Here is a 24,758-nt window from a genome sequence, read left to right as displayed (position 1 = left end):
ATATGCTTTCGTGTTGTGCTGCCATGTTTGTCAGTGATTCTATGATTTTCTGGGACCGGGAAATGACTGAAATTGTTATAGTGTTAAAATAACATTTTCCCAAGAAGCACAAAAGTATGAACTTGGCGTCCTCCATTCTCTCCGACAACAAAGCACCTGAACACAACAAGCTCATAATCGTGAAGGCAGCATTAATCTTTTAAAGTAGTCCGCAGTAAATGTGCATTTTTGGACATTTCGGGTTACAACCTCGGCTCGTGAACGCGCAGCCCACGCGGAGGAGGACGGTGGCCAGGGTGCGCGCCCGTGCTCGTGCACGCAGCGGAATGAATACTAATGTGTAAGATGGCGGCGGATGGAGGTGGGAAGGAGGCGAACGAGATTAAAACTCAATTTAGCACCCGCGAGGGCGTCTATAAACTCCTGCCGAGCTCCGAGTACAGCCGGCCGAACCGGGTGCCGTTCAACTCGCAGGGCTCCAACCCGGTCAAAGTCTCCTTCGCCAACGTCAACGACCAGTCCGGTAACGGCGACAGAGTCTGCTTCAATGTGGGCCGGGAGCTTTACTTTTACATTTATAAAGGCGTCAGGAAGGTAGGCTAACTCATACGGTTCCTTCTGTTTTACACGACTGTGTGTTTGTGTGTGTGCCAGTGTGCTTTGCATTGGGTTTGATTCGGATTACTGAGCACTGTGTGGAAACAATCTTTACAACTCAAGTTGCATACAAATGCAATCCAAAGCACAACGATTTCGAGCAGATCAAGAGGTTAACGTGGAGAAACCTCTATAATTATATTGTAAATACCGTTTACAGTAGTGACAGTGCAATTCAGAACAGTTTTGGGAGCATATTTAAAGTGCATCCCAGAATATAGTGTATATCCAAAATTATGCATAAGGGGAACCCTATTGCATTACGTAAAAAAAAGTCATATTCTGCACACAAAACCTTTGCAACATAATGCAATAGGTTAGAATGCAATGGGTTGGATTTACAGTAATAGTCCCATGCATTGTCATTTAGTGCACATGATGCTTGGGGTGGGTAACCTGTTGCATGCCATTGCAATGTACACTGAGTTATTTAAATCATTTATGCATCATATGCAACCCAAATTGTGCTTTTCAGGGGTGTATGGGTTTATGCACGTTGGGTAAGATGCGCATTCTTTGGTGAGGTTGTGTTTTAAAGCATGCATCCTGGAATATAATGTGTTTCCGCTGATTTCTGCGCAGTTATGCATGAGGGTTGGGGCGTGTGATCAGCAGAGGTGAAAAAGTACTTCATTACTTGAGTAAAAGTGAAAGTACTGCTGGTCAAATATTACTCTGTTACAAGTAAAAGTTGTAAAAACAGATTTTACTTGAGTAAAAGTACAGAAGTATTTGTTTTCAAAAGTACTTAAGTATCAAAAGTAAGTTTCCTTTTTTTATGTCGCCGCATTATTGTATTATAGTTGTATAAATGCACATTATGCCATCATGGTTTAAGCCAGTCAGTGGTAAATGCTGTGAAATCATTGAACTTCACGAGACTCTACAAGAGTGATTTGCACCGTGTTTAAAGGGTTAGTTCAGCCAAAAATGAACTGTCTGTCATTAACTCCTCTCCCTAATGTCGCTCCACACCCGTAAGACCTCCGCTCATCTTCACACACAGTTTAAGATATTTTATATTTAGTCCGAGAGCGTATGCAAGTGTATGCACACTATACTGTCCATGTCCAGAAAGGGAATAAAAACATCATCACAGTAGTCCATATGAGACATCAGTGGGTTAATTAGAGTCTCTTGAAGCATCCAAAATACATTTGGGTCCAAAAATAACAAAAACTACGACTTTATTCAGCATTGTCTTCTCTTCCGCGTTTGTGTTCAATCCTCAAATAAAGATTCAAACGGTTATGAATCAGCGAATCGATTCATGATCCGAATCATGAATTAATACGCTGACTCATAACCGTTTGAATCTTTATTTGAGGATTTCATACACTTGCATACGCTCTCGGACTAAATATAAAATATCTTAAACTGTGTGTGAAGATGAGCGGAGGTCTTACGGGTGTGGAGCGACATTAGGGAGAGGAGTTAATGACAGACATCTCATTTTTGGGTGAACTAACCCTTTAAAGAAGTGCTTGTTTATTCGTGTAAGTGCGATCATTGCCAGTCCTGATAACGTGTCTGCTGATTTTGGCTCTCAATAGGCCGCCGACCTGAGCAAACCCATAGATAAGCGGATCTATAAAGGAACGCTTCCCACATGCCACGATTGCAACGCCCTGACGGCCACGGCAGAAAGCGTCTCGCTGCTGGTGGGCTTTTCTGCGGGACAGGTGCAGCTCATCGACCCCATCAAGAAGGAAACCAGCAAACTGTTCAATGAAGACGTGAGTCCCAGAAAATGACATTAAACATCTGAAAGATGCTTTGTGATAAAATTAAATACTTTTTATATATTAAATAATATTTTACATTAAATCTTTCCCCGCCAGCGTTTAAAAAAAAAAAAAAAAGTTGCCAGCCACCGCCTGGGTTTTTGACCATTTTCACCACAGTTTAATAGCCCATAGAATAGTTTGTTTTAGGACTGCCATTAACAACTATTTTTATATCGATTGATTTATCAGTTAGTCTATTATTCTATTTACTAATTTATCGGTTAATCTATCGGCCAATTTGTCATTTAACCAATTAACCTATTTGCTGGTTTACTGATTAATCTTACTCTATCACCTACTCATGTGTATCGTATCGTGAGTTCAGTATCGGGATGCACATCGTATCGTGAGTTCAGTATTGGGATGCACATCGTATCGTGAGTTCAGTATTGGGATGCACATCGTATCGTGAGTTTAGTATTGGGATGCACATCGTATCGTGAGTTCAGTATTGGGATGCACATCGTATCGTGAGTTTAGTATTCGGATGCATATCGTATCGTGAGTTTAGTATTCGGATGCATATCGTATCGTGAGTTTAGTATCGGGATGCACATCGTATCGTGAGTTCAGTATCGGGATACATATCGTATTATGAGTTCGGTATCGTGATACATTTCGTATCGTGAGTTCAGTATCAGGGTGCATATTGAATTGTGACATGAGTGTATCGTTACACCCCTAATATGTCTATATTTTGTGAAACAAAAATTTAATAAGATGAATCAATACATGGAAAATTGTGATTCTCTCTCCGTCCTAACAGAGGCTCATTGATAAGTCTGCGGTGACGTGTCTGAAGTGGGTTCCGGGTTCGGAGAGTCTGTTCCTCGTGGCTCACGCCAGCGGGTGTTTATATCTGTATAACGCGGAGCATTCGTGTGGGACGACGGCGCCGCATTACCAGCTCCTGCGGCAGGGCCAGAGCTACGCCGTACACACGGGCAAGAGCAAATCGGCACGCAATCCTCTCCTCCGCTGGACGGTGGGCGAGGGCGCGGTCAACGAGTTCGCATTCTCCCCGGATGGGAAGTTCCTGGCCTGTGCCGGGCAGGACGGCTTCCTCCGAGTTTTCTGCTTCGACTCAGCTGAGCTCCACGGCACCATGAAGAGCTATTTCGGCGGACTCCTGTGCGTATGCTGGAGCCCAGATGGGCGATATTTGGTGACTGGAGGCGAGGACGATTTGGTTACGGTGTGGTCGTTTTCAGACTCGAGGGTCATCGCGCGCGGGCGCGGTCACAAATCGTGGGTTAGCGTGGTGGCGTTCGATCATTGCATCACCAGCGTTCAAGATTGCGAAACGCCGGCTGAATTCAGCGGGAGCGATGAGGACTTTCAGGAGCAGTTCAACGGAAATCGAGAGCGCGCGAATAGCGTTAGCGTGACTTATCGCTTCGGCTCAGTCGGACAGGACACCCAATTGTGCTTATGGGATCTTACGGAAGACATTTTGTTCCCCTTATCCAGAACTAGGACTCTTACGAATGTAAGCAACTCGGCGTTACCGCGCTCCAACAGTTTGCCACACTCTTCGGGGAACAGCCCGAATATGCACAAACCCGCTAGCATCGTCGATAAATTCGCCACGCTGGCTTTACACGAAACGCGCAAGGAGCACAAGCGCAATCACAGCCTGAGCTACATCGCCAATAAGAGCAGCGAGAAGCTCAACCAGATTATCGGTAAAGAAGCTACGAAGGCGTTGGGAACGACGCAGTGTCCGCGCATGGAGGAGACGCCTCTTTTGGAGCCGCTGGTGTGCAAGAAAATCTCCCACGAGCGGCTCACCGTGTTGATCTTTCTGGAGGACAGTTTGGTGACGGCATGTCAGGAAGGCTTCATCTGCACATGGGCGCGGCCGGGAAAACTGGTGAGGAGATTACACGACACTATATTTCTACAGTACTGTGCAAAAGTTAAACTTGTTGATATTTTTGGTTATAAATTCGTTTTTGAAAGTGTGTATCTCCGGCCATTTGAGCTCTAGCACCCTGCAGACTATTTGGGCTGTTTACACTAGAGGGCAGCAAACAAAGCAAAATATAATTTTATTACACTGTGATATTGTATTTATACCACTGTATATGATGAGACTTGGGTAAAATTACATGTAAAATGTAATATTCCTCCCTTCAGATTCATTTGAATAAATCTGGCATACACAAAATGATTTTACCCAGTGTTTGCTGCCATCTAGAGGAAACTAGGGGTGTTCGATTCCAGGTTTTTTTGGAGTCGGCTCCGATTCCCGACTCCCACTGTGGGAGAATCTATGGTATCGACTCCTCGACTCCATTTACATCAGTACAGGGTTATAAATCAGATAAAATTGCTGTTGTTACACACTTAAATTATTTCTTCCCAACACAAAGTCCTAAAATCCTCTTATTAAAACCGCACACTTTTAGCGTGGCCATCCAAATTAGTCCAATTTAGCGATGACTTTCGTAGCTATCAACATTTCTGTATCTATTACATAACCTAGGAAAAGTCACGGGAAAAGATGTTGTCGAGTGATGGCGCTAAACGCACATGATCCTCGTCTTAAAAGGTGAGCTAAAGATACTATACATAAAATAATGCACACTATCGATGCGTTTCTTCTTGATATTTTGCTGCCCTCTAGTGTAAACAGCCCAAACTGTCTGCAGGGTGCTAGAGCTCACATGGCCGGAGAGACACGCTTTCAAAAATTAATTTATAACCAAAAATTATAGCTCATTATGGAATTATAGAATCATAGCTCAGACAACATATACTTACATGTTTATCACTTTAGCAGTGTTTTATGCAACTTCAAAGGGCTTACTGTGAAATGACACCAAAATTGTGTATTGAGAGACCACAGTATGTGGTTACAGGAAGCTTTTCAATTTGGTTATTATGTGTAAAATAAATGCCAAAGTGATGCATAAATTAAGAGACTCTAAGCTTTCAAATGGTCAGAGCTCCTCCACAGACATTTAAATTGCAGTTTAAGGTGTAAAATTTCTGTTCCAAAGACAAACAAAATGGGTTTGAAATGACATGTCTGACAAAATTTAATTTTGAGTGAACTATCCCTTTAAATAATTATGGTTTAAGTTCTCTAAGGAAATTACACTGATCAGGCATAAGATTATGACCTCATATTGTGCTGACCCGTCTCTGGACTCCACTAGATCCCTGAAGGTGTGGCTGTGGTATCTGGCACCAAGATGTTAGCAACAGATCCTTTAAGTCCTGTAAGTTGTGAGGTGGGGCCTCCATGGATCGGACTTGTTTGTTCAGCTCATCCCACTGATGCTCGATTGAATTGAGATCTGGCGAATCTGGAGGCCGAGTCGAAGCCTCCGCCGGCTCGCCTTCTTCCCATAGTGCATCCTGGGGCCGTGTGTTCCTCAGGTAAACTGAGCTGCTCTGTGTATTCTGACAGCTTTCTATCAGAACCAGCATTAACTTCTGGAGCAGTTTGAGCTCCAGTAGCTCGTCTGTTTGATCGGACCCCACGGGCCAGCCTTCGCTCCCCACGGTCATCAATGAGCCTTGGCCGCCCATGACCCTGTGGCCGGTTCTCCACTGGTCCTTCCTTGGAGCACTTTTGATAGATACTGACCACTGCAGACCGGGAACAGCCCACAAGAGCTGCAGTTTTGGAGATGCTCTGACCCAGTCGTCTAGCCGTCACAATCTGGCCAAACTCGCTCAAATCCTTACGCTTGCCCATTTCTCCTGCTTCACACACATCAACTCTGAGGATGTTCACTTGCTGCCTAATATATCCCACCCGCTAACAGGAGCCGTGATGAAGAGATAGTCAGTGGTATTCATGGGTGATAATGTTTTGCCTAATCGGTGTACATTACTTGGCAAACACTTCAGAAGAATCCAGTTGAGTTTTTATCTAAAGCCAATTTTAAAAACCTCAGTTTTTGTTTCTCGCTATGAAAATATCCAACGTTATGTTGACATTCTTCATATTCTGTTTCCTGAAATTATCTTTTTACACCGGGGGAATAAATCAATTCTTAGTAAATTTCACTATTAATTCATAAGAAACAGCAAGCAACACATAACCCTGAAATGATTAATATTAAGTTTTCTTGTTAATAATCTTTATTTACATCTTTGAACAATAATTTGTTAAACTGATGTGTCCAAATGTTTCCCTCTCTAGGGAGTTTTGCCTTCCCAAAACCAGACCAACTCTCCCAGCGGGACGGTCGTATAGCCGACCCGGACCTTCAGACGCATTATCAGCTGTGTGTGTGTGTGTGGGGGGGGGGGGGGTCATGGATCCCAAGAAGCCCATCAAGATCACACTTCACCCTAAAATCAATACATTGCACATAAACAAAACGATGCATTATCGTGTGTGTGTGTGTGTGTGTGGTCATGAATCCCGAGAAGCACCCTAGAATCAATGCAATGCACATGAACAAAACGGTGCATTATCGTGTGTGTGTGTGTGTGGTCATGAATCCCGAGAAGCACCCTAGAATCAATGCAATGCACATGAACAAAACGGTGCATTATTTTCAAGGCATTTCCCCCTAAATTCTCATATATTGTGAAGTACAACTGTAAGTATCATCAGAGCTTATGTTCTTATTCTGACTTTATCACAAACTAAATAGTGTGACGATTTTTAATATGCTACTGAGATTAGAATTGGTGCAAAAGTGTGTAACTGTCATGAAAATGCAAAATACTTTGGGGTGAAAGATGAAGTTCTTGACAGGTTTTGAGAGGCGTGTGTGTGTGTGTGTGTGTGTGTGTGTGTGTGTGTGTGTGTGTGTGTGTGTGTGTGTGTGTGTGTGTGTGTGTGTGTGTTCTAGTCCATTCCGTCCACCTTCATGTCGATTCTCAAACTGGTATCTTGCACTGATTGTGTCCGTCAGCGCTGGATGCTGCAATCATTCTTTAGTTAAAGAGTAAAAGAGAAAACTGTTTGCACTAAAAAAGAAAATAAAAATGGCTTTACAGATGTTTGGAGTATAAGGACGTGTGTAAAAGTTTCAAGAGAACTAAATATCTTTGTGAACATTTATTTTAATATTGTTTCAAATGAAACGGGTTAATGTATAATGTGTAAATATTGTAAATGACGGATTTATGGTGGATTGATATAATAATTGCACAAAATAGTAAAGTTGTATTTCTAATACAGAGGAATTTATATATATAATTAAAATCATCTTAAGCATATTTTTGTCTCTTGGTTTATTTTCACTGCATGTTATGATGTTGTCTTGAAAATGCACATTTATTTTTACGGACGAGCGTGAGAGAAATCATCCGAATAGGGCATTTGTTTTTGCAATTATGACCTTTTTTCGCTTTTGCAAGTTTATATTTTACAATCCCGACTTTTTCTCTCAACTGCGAGTTTCGCAGATTCTGACTTTCAGGCAATTATATTTATATATATGTGACTATTTCACTTTATTGCAAGTGTTCAACCTAACACTGCAGAAAATGCTCTTCTTACTCAGTATTTTTGTCTTGTTTCTCGTCCAGACATCTAACAATTCTTAAAGCAAGAAGTATTTACTAGACAAGCAAAAGTTATTGTCTTGTTTTGGGGAAAATAACTCAAAATGAAGAGAGTTTTTGCTTAAAATAAGATAAATAATCTGCCAATGGGGTGAGAAAAATAATCTTAATTCAAACAGAAAACAAGATTATTTTTCTCACCCCATTGGCAGATTATTTATCTTGTAAATGTTTCTTAATGTAAGAATTATTAGATGTTTTGACTAGAAACAAGACAAAAATACTGAGTAAGAAGAGCATTTTTTGCAGTGTGACCTTTTTCTCGCAATTACGAGTTTATATTTTCCAAATCCGACTCACAATTTTTTGTTTTGCTGTTTTTTTGCAACTTTTTTTCACAAAGTTTTGAGGTTTTTAACCTGCCAAAAATGTCTGAATTGTTAGATTTTTATTTATTTATCCTGTGTTAGTATAGTAAATACTTTTTTTTTTAATAATATGAATTGCATTTAATTCAGATTTTTCCCTCAGGGGAAATGATGATTTAATAGTTCTGATACATTAATGGTATTATTGAGCTATAAAATCAATGATCATTTGATCTTGAGAGAATTTGCTGAGAATGTCTGAGGTCATATCGAGATCTCATACACACACACACACACACACTTTCTGACTGTTTTCTGTGGTTACTTTTGCATTTAACAGCATGGAGTCGCTCACGTAAAGCCCAAACCTACGGTGGCCCAGTAGTGCACAACACAACGAAATTTAAAAAGCAAACATAAGTTCACAACACAATAAAAACACCTCGACACGGAAATGCTCCCGACCACTAGGGGGCTCTAGGAGTGCGGTAAAGTTAGTTTTTCTTGCCATTGTTTTATAAAATTCGCCAGTCTTACAAAGATATAATCATTACGATTGTATATCGACATGAAATATAAATTTAAACTCGGCTACATGAATTATAGCTGCGTATTTATACTCGAAAACGCTTTTCCTCGCCATCACGGCACTTGATGCCCATGGGAACGTCTACCAATTTCAACCAAGTGGTAGAAACTTTTTTTTTTTTGTTTATTAAATGTTCAAATTTCAATGTTGTGCATTACTGAGTAAGTTTTACCAATACAACCAAGCTGTGGAATTTTAACATGTCTGTTTTTAAATGTTAAAAGTAATTTTAATTCATATAAATTATAAGTTTCAACCACTTGGTGGAATTGGCAGATATTTTGAAAAATATTTGATATAGAATATATATTTTACAAAAAGTGGTTTACTATAAAATTACTATAAAATCAAAGCCACGTGCCTAACCAAGTCGTGTTCCAAATTTTAAGTTGATATCACAAAAATTGAAGTCCCCATGAGATTTTGTTTCAGCGCAGTACCAAAAACAGCCACCGAGTGTCTCATCCACATTCCATTGATCTGTTGTTTTGATGCATTTTCCTGTAAATTTCTGCCCAAATATCTCTTCCATCACAAAACAGTCACCAAATATGAAACCTTGAGACTCTGACCTTTCCGACGATATAATAAAGTATACATTTGATTATAAAGAAGTTAAAATAAATGTTGTAATATGAAACATGACCCCTCCCACTAGGGGCAGGAGCCTGCTAGAAGAAATTTGAGCACCGTTTCCGTGGTGACACAACGTCCGATTTCAAAGCGGTTTTCGCATGATGAATTCTGAGTTCGTAAGCTTTCGAATGATCCCTAATTTATGTTGATTACTCAAACATAGGATATGAAAAAAGGGCCACCAAAAAAAGAGCCTGTGGGGCGGTGACAGTTAAGGGGTTTTAAATTGACACTAAATGGTAGTAATCATAAAATTAGCAATTGGTCAAAATATTATATAAACAAACATGCAAAGGGAGATATATATGTGGCTGTTGTGCCATTTCAGTAGTTAAAGGCTAAAATGCACACACATTTTGTATCATTTGTGAAATATTTTAACTATTTTGTTCATAAACTTAGAGGCGAAACAACTATGGCTCGCATTGAGAAGAAAAAACACTTTAGAGACACTTTTAAAACTTCTGCTTTTGTGTTCCACTTAAGAAAGAAAGTCATGCAAGGTTTTGAAGGGACAGGACATCATTTTGGGAAGTTGTCAGGGATGCAATAATAAATAATAAAGACAGATATTAGTCACATGCAGTGTTATTTTAGCATTATTGACATACTATTATAGATTTTGATGATATTTTGAACTATATATTTTGAACTATATTTCTTATTGTATTTTGTAAATAATGTCTTTCAGTTATTTTATTACTTCAACTTTATGAAAATGCTAGCTAAAATAAAATAAGCTTGTTTTTTTTGTATGCCATTTTAACTAACCTTGAATAAATGTGTTTTATAGGTTTTATTATTCTATATATGTGTGTATATATATATATATAATTATTATTTTTTTTTTTTTAAAGTGGCTTTTTACTACCACTTGGTGTTTTGTAGCACTTTGAGATTGTAAAAATGTAAAGTGCTTTACAAATAAAATTCATTATTATTATAACTAAGTAATGAAAATGCTTATGGTTTTAGTTAGCAATATTAATAACAACCCATGTCAACTCGACTAAACGTAAAACCTTTACACCGTTGCGAAGGCTTTGCTTTCTCACACTGCTGGATCAGTGAAGATTGAGGCCAGAGATCTGGGAGTGTGTGTAAATAGGACAAAGCATCTATAAGGGGGTAATGAGGACAGCAAGATAGTCAATGCAATTTTAATGTCTTGCAAAAGCTTCCAAACCATTCTAATACTGGAATATGTTCAATATGAAGCACAACCTTACACCTCGAAAGCGGTCAGTCAGATTCAAGCAAATAGAAAATAGTTCATCTGCATATCAAAAATAGCCCAACATATCTTGAACAGAAGCTGGAATTATAGGAGCTTTCGCACCAGAGGAGCGTTTTCATTGGTCCTGTAACTAATGACGTATTATAGTAAAGATACTACAGTAAATTAACGAAGTGTAGTAAATACTATAGTATATTATAGTAAAATTACAGTAAAATTACTCCAGTAAATACTACAGTAAATTAACAGTGTAGTAAATACTATAGTATATTATAGTAAAATTACAGTAAAATTACTCCAGTAAATACTACAGTAAATTAACAAAGTGTAGTAAATACTATAGTATATTATAGTAAAATTACAGTAAAATTACTCCAGTAAATACTACAGTAAATTAACGAAGTGTAGTAAATACTATAGTATATTATAGTAAAATTACAGTAAAATTACTCCAGTAAATACTACAGTAAATTAACAGTGTAGTAAATACTATAGTATATTATAGTAAAATTACAGTAAAATTACTCCAGTAAATACTACAGTAAATTAACAGTGTAGTAAATACTATAGTATATTATAGTAAAATTACAGTAAAATTACTCCAGTAAATACTACAGTAAATTAACAAAGTGTAGTAAATACTATAGTATATTATAGTAAAATTACAGTAAAATTACTCCAGTAAATACTACAGTAAATTAACAGTGTAGTAAATACTATAGTATATTATAGTAAAATTACAGTAAAATTACTCCAGTAAATACTACAGTAAATTAACAGTGTAGTAAATACTATAGTATATTATAGTAAAATTACAGTAAAATTACTCCAGTAAATACTACAGTAAATTAACAAAGTGTAGTAAATACTATAGTATATTATAGTAAAATTACAGTAAAATTACTCCAGTAAATACTACAGTAAATTAACAGTGTAGTAAATACTATAGTTTATTATAGTAAAATTACAGTAAAATTACTCCAGTAAATACTACAGTAAATTAACAAAGTGTAGTAAATACTATAGTATATTATAGTAAAATTACAGTAAAATTACTCCAGTAAATACTACAGTAAATTAACAAAGTGTAGTAAATACTATAGTATATTATAGTAAAATTACAGTAAAATTACTCCAGTAAATACTACAGTAAATTAACAGTGTAGTAAATACTATAGTATATTATAGTAAAATTACAGTAAAATTACTCCAGTAAATACTACAGTAAATTAACAAAGTGTAGTAAATACTATAGTATATTATAGTAAAATTACAGTAAAATTACTCCAGTAAATACTACAGTAAATTAACAGTGTAGTAAATACTATAGTATATTATAGTAAAATTACAGTAAAATTACTCCAGTAAATACTACAGTAAATTAACAGTGTAGTAAATACTATAGTATATTATAGTAAAATTACAGTAAAATTACTCCAGTAAATACTACAGTAAATTAACAAAGTGTAGTAAATACTATAGTATATTATAGTAAAATTACAGTAAAATTACTCCAGTAAATACTACAGTAAATTAACAGTGTAGTAAATACTATAGTATATTATAGTAAAATTACAGTAAAATTACTCCAGTAAATACTACAGTAAATTAACAGTGTAGTAAATACTATAGTATATTCATTTAAATTACAGTAAAATTACTCTAGTAAATACTACAGTAAATTAACAAAGTGTAGTAAATACTATAGTATATTATAGTAAAATTACAGTAAAATTACTCCAGTAAATACTACAGTAAATTAACAGTGTAGTAAATACTATAGTATATTATAGTAAAATTACAGTAAAATTACTCCAGTAAATACTACAGTAAATTAACAGTGTAGTAAATACTATAGTATATTCATTTAAATTACAGTAAAATTACTCTAGTAAATACTACAGTAAATTAACAAAGTGTAGTAAATACTATAGTATATTATAGTAAAATTACTCTAGTAAATACTACAGTAAATTAACAAAGTGTAGTAAATACTATAGTATATTATAGTAAAATTACTCTAGTAAATACTAGTATTTTTGAACCATACTTTAAAAAAGATACTACAGTAAATTAACAAAGCTAAAGAGGGGAAAAAAGTCATAATTCTGAGATAAAAAGTCGCAATTACTCTTTATTTTTTAATTTAGTGGCGGAAATGGCCTTCCATAACAGAGTGGCAGGGCGTATGTAGTTCCTTAGTTCTAGTTCCTAAAACTACCCGGTGCGAAAGCCCCTATAAAGATCCAAAGCACACTCTGTCACACACACACACAATTATAAGAAAGTTCATGCTCTTGCAGATTTAAAATCATATAAACAAATGTTGTCTATGAAATGGCACAAAAATGCTAGTCTTTAATAATAGATATGAGTGACAACAATAACACTTTTTTCAGTGATAATACTTCAATAATACTCATAACCGCCAAATCCAAACATCACATACTTTTTTTAATTTGGAATATTTCAATAAAACAGGCAATACGAAGTAGTAGTCCATAAAGAACTCTTAAAGGCTTTCATTAGAGGATGCAAAAACAAAACTGCAAAAAATGCTCTTCTTATTTAGTGTATTTTTGTCTTTTTTCCAGTCCAATTATCTAAATATTCTTAAATCAAGATGCATTTACTAGATCAGTAAAATCACATAAGATATGTTTCCTTGTTTTGTTGAAAATCAAATCAAAAGGAGTTTCTGCTTAACACAGGCCAAATGATCTGCCAATGGGGTGAGAAAAATAATCTTATTTCTGATTGGGACAAAAACAAAAAACAAGATTTCAATCAGAAATAAGATTATTTTTCTCACCCCATTGGCAGATCATTTTGCCTGTTTTAAGCAAAAACTCGATTTTCAACAATACAAGAAAAGATATCTTATGTCGTTTTCCTGATCAAATAAATGCATCTTGATTTATACTAAATAATGCTGGGTTAAAAACAAGCCAAGTCGGGTTTAAAATGGACAAACCCAGAAATTGGGTTGTTTGACCCCAGTGAATGGACCCATTCAAACAACCCAATTTCTGGGTTTGTCCATTTTCAAGCCAACTTGGCTTGTTTTTAGCCCAGCAGTGTAAGAATCGTTAGATATTTAGACTAGAAACAAGACAAAATAACTAAGTAAGGAGCGTTTTTTTGCAGTGCAAAAAGGAGAGAATATAAAGTCACTGTAATCGAAGGTAGCTCTTGCAGAGTTCATGATCCCTGATGTCTCCCCAACCTCCATTTTTGACATGCGGAGCCAGTCCTTTAGACCCGGAAGATGGGAGTCTCTTTGTAATTAGGAGCTGTTTTGGAAACAATTGGTTCCCGCTGCTCTGGAGAATGTTCTCGATCTTGGTTTTCTGGCTGCTTGGCATGCAAGCCGACTTCTTGTGATGCATGCCACAATCTCCGGCGTGGAAAACGCGTGGCGCTTCGCTCACCATGACCTTCAGGAACGTGGGCAAACAGGCCACCGTAAGGAACTGCAACGACCAATCCCAATTATAGTCATCGTAGGTGCAGAAGGCATCGGTGCATTTGAGGAGTTTCTGGTACGTATCCCGGTTCAACACCATTCCCATATTATGCTCGGTGGACTTCCACGCTTTCACCTCCACTTTGTTGGCTTTGCTAGAGTAGCCAGTGTGTCCGTAGCTTCCCAAAGATAAGATATCACAATCAGGACATTGTTCCTTCTTTAGGGACACCATCATTTTAAGGAGGTGTTGAAAGTCGGGAGCGAGGTAGTGGTCCTCCTCAATGAGCAATAAAAGTCCTTGGTGATCTTTCAACACTCGAACTCGATCCCATACGAAATGTAGCTTCCACCACCAATGATGTTTGGTCTGCGAGAACTTGGCTTCCCGATAGTGTCCGAAGGAATCCGGGTACTCTGCGTTTATGCAGCCTAATGTTAAGGCGTCTTTCTTGGGAATGTCCCGAGGGCAATCTCTGGGATCATTACCGGGGAACTCTTGAGGATAAAGTTGGATGCTAAAGGGGAAGAATATCTGAAGGACCAAGCAGAAGTCGACGGACGCGACTATCTGGTTGATCTCCAGAGACCAGAAATCGTGGCTGAATATCAGCAAGACGTTCTCGATTCCTTTCGCTTTTCTCAAGCTGTCCACCAAAAGACGTAGGTATTCGGGACGGTTGTGAACCTGGATGACGACGACAAGATCGTCTTTTTGGCGTATGTTCCGAAACTTTTCCTCGTTTCTTAGGGTCTGGTCGAAATTGAGCTGAAATACGATCCCTCGGTACACTAGAGTCGTGTTGTCTATTTCGGGCTTTGCGACGACTTGCTGTTTTTCCGGAAGAGTCTCGTTGACGGGTTTCCGAGTTTCTGGTATCGTAACCTGAACCTGACCAACAATGCTGCTACGCTTTCCCGTCTCCACCTCTTTTGGAAACACGGCCTTCTTCGCCTTCCCACTATTCCAGACGGCGAATCCACAAATCACCACCACTAGGGTCAGTATCACCACCTTCCGCTTGTAAATTCGGAATCTCATGATAGGAAGTCGTCCTTCGGGACGGTCGGCGAATCTGGAGACGAGGACGGCAGGTTGGCGATGCAAAAAAGGTCTGCTCCAGCAGATTTGGTACAAAACGTTATCATAGAAAACGCAGCTTAATCTTGGTCGTCTAATTCTGGAATGTATTTGAAGGATAAAGTTTCCCATAAGGCATTTTCTCAGAGGCAAATGAGTCGCCTTTTATAACCTAAGGAAAATAAATGGAAAGAATGGTTTAATTAGCATGTTTTTTGTGTGCAAATGATATACAGTACAGACCAAAAGTTTGGACACATTACTATTTGTAATGTTTTTGAAAGAAGTTTCTTCTGCTCATCAAGCCTGCATTTATTGTCCTTATTTAGTTTTTTTGCGCACAAAAACTATTTTCGTGGCTTCATAAAATGATTAAATTATTAAATGTGTTCAAAAGAGATTTAGGGAATTTACAAACCGCTCCAGAGACCTCTAGTGATTACATCCATGGTTGCATAATTTCTTAAATTAAAAGAGGGCACTAATCTGCCTTCAAATATTTTTATATTTCAATAATAAACTAAATTACAAAATTTTGTTCAATGGCAAAAATAGACCATAATTATTGCATAAATATTAAAAAATACCATCAAATAATCTCAAAATACAAAATAAAAAATAAAAAATATTATTGAAGAAAAATAAATTGCATTGGTTTTACTGGGGCTACGTCTACACTAATTCGCATAAATTTAAAAACGGAGTTTTCGTCTAAAAACGCTCTGCGTCCACACTATCATTATCAATCGTTTTCCAAAAAAACTTCATCTACACTGAAATGTCCGAAAACGCTTACATCCCTGTACTGCGCATGAGCAAATCCAAGACGCTTCGACTTGCGTCATTTCCGCTACTCGTTTATTTACTCTTTGAAATTTTGCAGCAATGTCGAGAAAAGGCACTGAGTTTTTTAACAGTATGTACAAACTGACATTAATATTTAACAAGGCTGTCAAAACAGAAAGCATACAAAACCACTGCTGTACAATGTCGTTCACCATCTTGGCTGAATTGGTCATATGACTGCATCACATGGCTAAAAACGAGTCATCGTATTAAAAAGCCTCCATTTTCACAGTCCACACTACGACGCGAAGACGGCGTTTTCAAATTTATCCGCTTTGGAGAGCGTTTTCAAAACGATACGTTTTCAGTGACTTAAAACGCTGTCTCAGTGTGGACGGAAGGACAAAACGGAGAGAAAAATATATGTTTTCAAATGAAAACATATTAGTCTGGACATGACCTGGGATGGAGGAAGTTTAATTTTTAGGAGTCCGGTCACTTATGACCGGGAAGATGTCCAATGCAACCCCTAAAGGAAACACCAGAGGGTAAAGCCTGGTGCTCATTTGGCCCTTGAGCCGTTTGAGGCCCATTGAAGTCCACTATATGGAGGAAAATCCTGGAATGTTTTCATCAAAAACCCTAATTTCTTTATTTCTTTAAAGACATAGACATCTTGGATGACATGGGGATGAGGAAACTATCAGTAAAAGGTCATTTAAAAAGTGAACGAATCCTTTAAATAAAATGACAAAGTACAAACAAAAGTACAACTCTGCACCTGCTCAAAGAAAAGCATTGTCCTCTCTCAAGCCCCTTTCACACTGCGATTCCGGCAAATACACGGATAATGCGACCCGGCATTTGTTCCCGGGCCGCTAGATTTGGTCCATTCCCACTGCCAGCGAAATACCGTAATATGAGCGCTTTCACACACAACCCGTAACGGTCCCGGGTCGAGTTGACATGTGACATCCGGATGTGACGTATAACGGCGAGCGATCTCCGCTTCAGCGCGGATAGTAAGGAGCTCCGTGGTCTCGACTTGTGTCCAGTTTGCGCTCATTTCTGCTTGTTTAATTTGAGTTTCTTTTGTATACGAACACTCTCTGCGTTTAAAACACCGACGAGCTCTTCTGGCACTGCAGGGTTGTGTTATTGAAGAAACAAGCTCTAGGAGTCGCACGATAACTACGCACACGCTGCGGCATTAGTTTCGGCTTTTGTTCACACAGCGCACGTCCCGGGTCGAATCCCGCAATGTTACTAGGTCCCCGACCCGGGTCGAATTCGGTAATCAATGCCGGGACGTGGTTGCTTTCACACAGAAGGCGACCCGGCAATGCTCCGGGAATATTGCGGGTCCGACGTGCGGTGTGAAAGGGGCAAAAGTGGCCCATTATTAGACCACTGCTAGTTTTCTGGCTGATCAAACTCAAACATTCACCAAAAATGGAGGCAAACACTGCAAAAAAAACTTAGTTTTGTCTTGTTTCTAGTCCAGATATCTAAAAATTCTTAAATCAAGATGCATTTACTAGATCAGTAAAACGACATTTTCCTTGTTTTCTTAAAAAATAAAATCAAAGTGAGTTTTTGCTTAAAACAGGCAAAATGATCTGCCAATGGGGTGAGAAAAATAATCTTATTTCTGACTGAAATCTTGTTTCTTGTTTCCGTCCCAATCAGAAATAAGATTATTTTTCTCACCCCATTGGCAGATCATTTTGCCTGTTTTAAGCAAAAACTCACTTCATTTAGATATTCTTCCCCAGAAAACAAGAAAAAATATCTGACATAATTTCACTAATCTAGTATTTTTAGATATTTAGACTGGAAACAAGACAAAAATACTAAATAAGAAAAGCATTTTTTGCAGTGTAACAACCTCTGTGATCGACAGCATTCTGCTCCATCAAACCTTCCTCTACTCAACCTAAACATGAGATTAACAGTATTAATATAACAAACGTGGCCCTGAATTCTTAGCAAACTGAAGTATAAACTCACAGGGGTCCAGACCTGATTTATACTCTCTGCGGATTTAACCTGAAGAGCTGCTAATGAGAAGATTACGAGATGCAGCACACACTGCAAAAGATGCTTTTCTTACTCAGTATTTTTGTCTTGTTTCAAGTCCAAACATCTAACAAAATAATCTTAAAACAAGATTATTTTTCTCACCCCATTGGCAGATTATTTATCTTATTTTAAGCAAAAACTCTCTTCATTATGAGTTATTCTTCCCCCAAAACAAGACACTAATTTTTACTAGTCTAGTAAATGTTTCTTAATGTAAGATTTGTTAGATAATTAGACAAGAAACAAGACAAAAATACTAAGTAACAAAAGGCATTTTTTGCAGCGCACAATCAAAAATATAACATCATGTTTCAAACACTAGAATTTGGCCAATCTAAATTCTTAATGTAGTAAACCATCTGCACCACATATCAGTGTTTACATAGCATTAGCATTATTAGCATCTTGTGCACAGGTAAAGAATGCAACTGAACAAGATCAACTGCACTGCAAAAATGCTCTTCTTACTTAGTATTTTTTTCTCGTTTCCATTCCAAATATCTAACAATTCTAAAATCAAGATGCATTTACTATATTGGTAAAATGATATGTGTCCTTGTTTTCTTAAAAATCTAATAAAAGGTAAGTGAGTTTTTGCCTCAAACAGGCAAAATGATCTGCCAATGGGGTGAGAAAAATAATCTTGATCTGATTGAAATCTTGTCTCTTGTTTCCGTCCCAATCAGAAATAAGATTATTTTTCTCACCCCATGATTCAAAATTATAAATAAGCAAAATAATCTTGTTTTCTGTTTGAATTAATATTATTTAGCTAACACCATTGGTAGATTATTTATCTTATTTTAAGCAGAAAACTCTCTTCATTTTGAGTTATTTTCCCCCAAAACAAGACAATTACTTTTGCTTGTCTAGTAAATACTTCTTGTTTTAAGATTTTTTAGATGTTTGGACTAGAAACAAGACAAAAATACTAAGAAAAACATTTGTTGCAGTGTACATTTAACGACTGAGAGATGGAGCAATATAAAGTAATTTTAGCAAATATAAGATTCCATATTCTTTATTATTTAGCTTTGTTCACACACTCGCTGTACTGTCAATGTCCAGTCAGACAAAAACAGTGTGACCTAAAACTACAGAAGCATAAAAACCTCAATATTTGCTGTATTTTGATGTCAAATTAGGATCTTCTGAAACATGTTGAATTACTCAAACTGATGCAGTGAGTGAGCTCTTGATTTCCACAGATATATCAACAGACTGCCTTGATCAATGCATTCGTGTTTTGATGACCAAAACGGCTATTATTAATAAATCTGCGTGAAATACAACCGCCACAATATGAGGAGCGAACACATTTACACGACCAATGCAACTCTACGCATGCATTAAAGTGACTGCACAAATATGCACAGGTTAAAGTTTAAAAATATAAGAAAGTATGACGGAAGCTCGCGCACATGCATGCATTCATTGCAGCTGCATGCTCGAGCTAAAGCGAGCAGCTGCGCGAGCCAGAAAAACACACACACACACGCAGAGGCACTGCATTCATTAGCATCTATATTTGGTTAATATTACAAATTTCCAGCGGCAGACGATCGATGCACGTATATGCATGCCGATGTGTGTGTGTATTTTGATGATGCACTGACACTAGTTAGCTTCGCTGCTACCGACTCTTCCGAATATTGAGCTGCCGCATTCAGATGCATGAGACACGGATACGCAAAGAGAATAAAAGCCTCACCGCAGATGTAGGCATGTAAGGCGGCCGTCATATCCACACGAAAGCGCATTTTAATGGAAGTGTGTCGTGCTGGCTCACACACACACACACACCAGAGCGTCGGCTGACAGGACGCGCGTGACGTCACGCTTTCCGCACGATTCGCGTTTTAGTGGAAAAGTTCGCGCGATGCATGCGACAAAGCTCACATTAGACACATTTAGCGATAGTTATCATAGTCATTCCACTTCCTCTAATTTGTCTGCACATAACGTTTCATCAGCTATACAAACTATTAGCGTTAAAGGCACAATATGTAATTTTTCACCGCTAGCGTCACTTATTCAAAACAAAGGCGTGTCTTGACTCTTGAGTGGGCGGAGCTTTTATTCTGCTTTGTGTGTGTGTGTAACGCAGCGCTGTTTTATTATATCACACACATGTAGGCATGCCTCGATACCACAATTTTGGCTGCGGTACGGTACCACAATCTAATCCCGAAGTACCGATATTAAACCGATAGCACACGGTCTGATATTAGCGCGGGTATATCGCACGAGAATGAGCACAATTATGCAAGTTGTGAGTTTATAAAGTGGGAAATTACCTCAGATGTTTATTAGTAAATTAATCAGCAAAGCTTATCGCATCAGATCAGTCGTTTGAAAACTTTCTTGTGAGAAATAATTTCAGCAAAAATCTCAAAATTATTAAATGGCTTCTTGCTTTAAAAGACATCGCACTACACTAAAGCGATCTGCATAATCCGATTCAACATTTCACGCTCGTCTCGGGATGGAGAACGGAAATCATTTAAGCGATTTTATAGCATTTCATAATAACAGTTACAGGAGATATGAGCTCTTAACGACACATACACACACACACACACACACACGCCTGTAACTAGAGCTCGCACATTACACATTAAGTTTCCTTAAACAGTCAAACACACAGAATGATGTACAAATGTCCGTCTTTAGTGAGTATTCACACACACACACACACAGGCGGGTGTGTCTAACGCGGATGTAAACAGTGCAATAATACGCAAATATAATGAGATCTAAACATCATTGGTTGAAACGGACGCTGGAGATTTTGTGATATTCGATCTTATGTTAGGCTGTGTGTGTGTTGATCAGTGTTAAAGGAGAGTAAATGTCTAAATGAGATGGTCTGAATGATGCGCTGACCTGTCGATCTCTTCAGAAAGTCTTAAAGTCAGGATAGTGACAGATGATTGGCTGGGTTTGATGCTCTTCATCAGTTTTATAAGCACAGTCATTACACTTCTCACTTCTACTCCTCTCCTAAATCCGTTTTGAGCATCTTGAGTGAGATTCGAATGCTTTATCCATTTTGTTCGTCTATAGCCCTATTTGGACGGGATTAGTTTGACATGGGGACATGGGGGTAAAGTCATTTTACCTCAGGACGTCTGTAATATTAATGGCCAATTCGCACGGGATAAGACATCTCAGTTAAAGGGGGGGTGAAACACTCAGTTTCAGTCAGTGTCATGTCAATCTTGAGTACCTATAGAGTAGCATTGCATCCTGCATATCTCCGAAAAGTCTTTATTTTTTAAATAATTATATAAGAAAGATGCGCTGTTCCGAGTCTTTCCGAAAAAAGCTGAGCGGGTGGGGGCGTGTCGTGTGGGCGGAGCTAAATAATGACGTGTGCGCGCTGCTGCTATTGTGTTGAGTCGAGTGCGCCGTAAAGCTGTGTCATCCCTAACAGCGGGAAAAAAACTTTATTCAAAATAAAAATATGGCTTTTAATCAGATACAGCCATACATCTATGATCCGGAATCAGACTCAGAGGCTGCAGTTGAACAGGAGCAGCAGCAAAAACGACTAGAGCAGGACGTCTCTATGTGGTACAAGTTATACACTAACTATATAATATGCTTAGCGGCTTGTGTTATTTACATATTTATACTTGAATTATATCGTCGTATTTTTGTCTTTGAAGGTGTACATGTGGGAAGTGCAGTTGTGCACGTGTGTGTGTGTGTTTACGCGTGGTTTGTGTAGACAGTAAGCGGACTAAAAAAAACACAGACATTTGAAGCAGTCTCACTCACCGCCTGCGGTTCTAACGTTGGGACCTTTATCGTTGGGACTGCTCCATCCTTCAGCATTAGGCGATCGGGAAAATTCGGCGTCGAGCTGGGCCTTGTTTATGAAACAGTCGGCACCGAAATGCAGCGAACAGATATAAACATTCGCGCAACTCAGTTGCTGATCCGGAAAAGCAAATTCCATCCACTGTTGCCTTACCGCGGGGTTTTGGAGAATCTGTGCAGGACTGTCTTGGTCTGGCAACCAAAAACGCACTTTTTTGGTGACATTGTTATGTGCACATCACCTGTGCAGCGCAGCCTACGAGCCAGCGCTTTGATGGGCGTAGCCTGTTGCTTTCGCTCTCTCTCTCTCTCTCTCTCTCTCTCTCTCTCTCTCTCTCTCTCTCTCTCTCTCTCTCACGCTCTCTCTCTCTCTCTCTCTCTCTCTCTCTCACGCGCTTCCGGTAGAATTGTCCGTAAGGCCCATACAAGGAAATTCCGCCCCCATTAACGTCAAAGGGGACGCATGATCTCAAAAAACTTGCCGAAACTTATGACTAACCGGAAGTAGTATTTTTGACAAAGATACTCCCATCAAACGTCCACCTTAACTTTTGAAACTTTGTCTATGTTTAGTATGGGATTCCAAGTCTTTAACAGTGTAAAAAGATCAGTATGCATGAAACAGCATTTCACCCCCCCTTTAAACTAGCAGAAGTGGAGGAGTAACTCGCTTTACGCGCACCTCCTTGTCGTCATGTGTGTATGACGTTACCGTTATCACGTGAGCAAACACACAACCTGAGCGCCAGTCTGAACTCCGTCTCCAATATATATGTGTGTGTTTTAATAAACAGTTAGGTCCAGTCTAACGATTCTCATTGGATTGTGTTGGTAATGGACACTTTCCTAGAGCTAAAATAAGTGTTGTGCCTCTAATAAGTGCTTTTGATCTTCTTTTTGCTTTAAATGATATGCAGAAAATACTGGACATTCGCCACAGATTTGTCCCACCACCTACAACAAAAACGAATGCTTCAAGCGCCTCCAAGGTCACAAAATGCGCTTTTTGAACTTTTAAACAGGAAATGACAGAATTTTACCGTAAATTTTTACAGCAGGTCTATTCGAACGGGATTAGCATTACCCCAGGCCATTTTTCCAGACCTTTTCACAGAAGGTAAAAGTCTCTAATCTTTACTGACATTGTCCGTAATGATTACCGAGATGGCCCATTCGGACGGGACTAAAATCACAGAGAACCTCTGGTAATCATTACTTTACCCCCATGTCCCCATGTTAAACTAATCCAGTCCGAATAGGGCTTATGTTGTCACGTTTGCCGGTTTCGGGTCAGTTTGTGTAGCGCGCTACCATCTAGCGGTGAACTTCGGGACAGCAGCATATACCGAAATGTGCAAAATCATATCGTACCGTTTTAAATAAAATATATACCGTTATCTTCCAGTGCCGGTATACCGTGCATCCCTACACATGTGAGTGTGTTAAAGTGATGTTATAATGCTACTGTGAGACACTTGTTCACACTGCAGTGAGCGAGATCATATTAGGCATGGGCGACACTAAAATTATAATCTAATTTATTCAACTAAATATACAAATAAAATTAATTAATTAATTAGGTTTTATTTAATTCTATAAACTGTAATAATGATCTGCCAACATTGTCGCTATATGATAAATTAAAATGTCATCCCCTTATTTTAATTTATCATCGAGTGACAATGTTGGCAGATCAGTATTACAGTTTTATTGCAGTATTATCCTGTTTAACACGGTGAAGCTGCTTTGAAACAATCGGCATTGTAAAAGCGCGATATAAATAAAGCAGATTGAGGGTAAAACAGGGTACTCTGTGTGGTAAATCAACAACACCAACATCCTCATTCCACTTCCTCTAATTTGTCTGCACATAACACAATTTCATCAGCTATGCAAACTATGAGAGTTAAAGGCACAATATGTAATTTTTCGCCGCTGGCTTATTCAAAACAAAGGCGTGTCTTGACTCTTGAGTGGGTGGAGCTCTATGTACGTTTTAAAGGTCCATTGAAATAAAAATTTAAGTTGTTTATCTTTTAGTATGACTGTGTTAGCCTTAAGTTATGAATTAGCTGGTGTGTGTTCCAAAACTATGACAAAATTTGCATTTAGGAGATATAAGCGTTCAAAACTAACAGTCTCTCACTTCCGTTAAAACGAATCTCATCATCGCAGACTTCACCTTCTCGTCAAATCTTCTGTCCAATCAAACGCTCTCTAGAATCTGAAGCCCCGCCCCCTACACGGCTGAAATCGGTCAGTTGTTAACACACATTTACTAATTTGTACACGGCTGAAAGGCTCAGAGCACATGCGATAGGAAACAATTCAGTGTAAATATGCTTTCAGCTGAGGCGAATGAAGTCTGTTTTCACATTCGTTTCACACACACACACACACACACACACACACACACACACACACACACACACACACACACACACACACACCAATGGCTCTGGTCTAAAGTTAGACTACAGACACGAGAGCGGATCATATGCACGAGTCGGCGCAGACACACATATCGACTCATTTGAATTCTGCACAGAATGCTGCATTTCAGAGCGATATGGAGGAGATTATGATGATAAACGGTTAGAGGAAACTGGCTTTACCAGAACGGCTCTAGTCAAACTGGGATATTATTAACGAAACGCTATTGGCTGTTTCAAAAAAGGGGAGGAGCTTCTAACAGCTGGAGCCGTTTCAGGGGAAGTTACGTCAACACACTTCAGTGGGCCTTTAAAAATCACAATAAAGTGTCAT

At 38.4% G+C, this 24,758-nt stretch overlaps 3 protein-coding genes across 6 annotated transcripts in view; 2 read left to right on the top strand and 1 right to left on the bottom strand.

Moving 5' to 3' along the window:
* The window catches only part of LOC137041735 (armadillo-like helical domain-containing protein 4), a 281,479-nt gene that overhangs the window by 48,639 nt on the left and 208,082 nt on the right, over positions 1-24,758 (top strand). The window lies entirely within an intron of this gene.
* On the top strand, positions 270-7,634 carry wdr20b (WD repeat domain 20b). Of its 2 annotated transcripts, XM_067418327.1 has the most exons (5): positions 270-594; positions 2,211-2,393; positions 3,211-4,317; positions 4,933-4,998; positions 6,604-6,688. In XM_067418327.1, exons 1-4 carry the CDS (start codon positions 337-339, stop codon positions 4,981-4,983), a joined length of 1,599 nt encoding a protein of 532 aa, XP_067274428.1. In that variant the 5' UTR covers positions 270-336; the 3' UTR covers positions 4,984-4,998; positions 6,604-6,688. The 2 variants fall into 2 exon arrangements, with proteins under 2 accessions (XP_067274428.1, XP_067274427.1); XM_067418326.1 differs by lacking the exon at positions 4,933-4,998 and having other exon boundaries at positions 6,604-7,634.
* Positions 13,089-20,033, bottom strand: mgat2 (alpha-1,6-mannosyl-glycoprotein 2-beta-N-acetylglucosaminyltransferase). The gene is made up of 2 exons (XM_067418325.1): positions 19,879-20,033; positions 13,089-15,471 (listed from the first exon to the last, which is right to left on the bottom strand). Exon 2 carries the CDS (start codon positions 15,429-15,431, stop codon positions 13,923-13,925), a length of 1,509 nt encoding a protein of 502 aa, XP_067274426.1. The 5' UTR covers positions 15,432-15,471; positions 19,879-20,033; the 3' UTR covers positions 13,089-13,922.

The sequence above is a fragment of the Pseudorasbora parva genome, chromosome 15, assembly GCF_024679245.1.
Source record: "Pseudorasbora parva isolate DD20220531a chromosome 15, ASM2467924v1, whole genome shotgun sequence".
In the NCBI taxonomy this organism is placed as follows: Eukaryota; Metazoa; Chordata; class Actinopteri; order Cypriniformes; family Gobionidae; genus Pseudorasbora; species Pseudorasbora parva.
The sequence above is the reverse complement of the archived record's forward strand: the minus strand, read 5'-3'. Positions and strand labels throughout refer to the sequence as shown.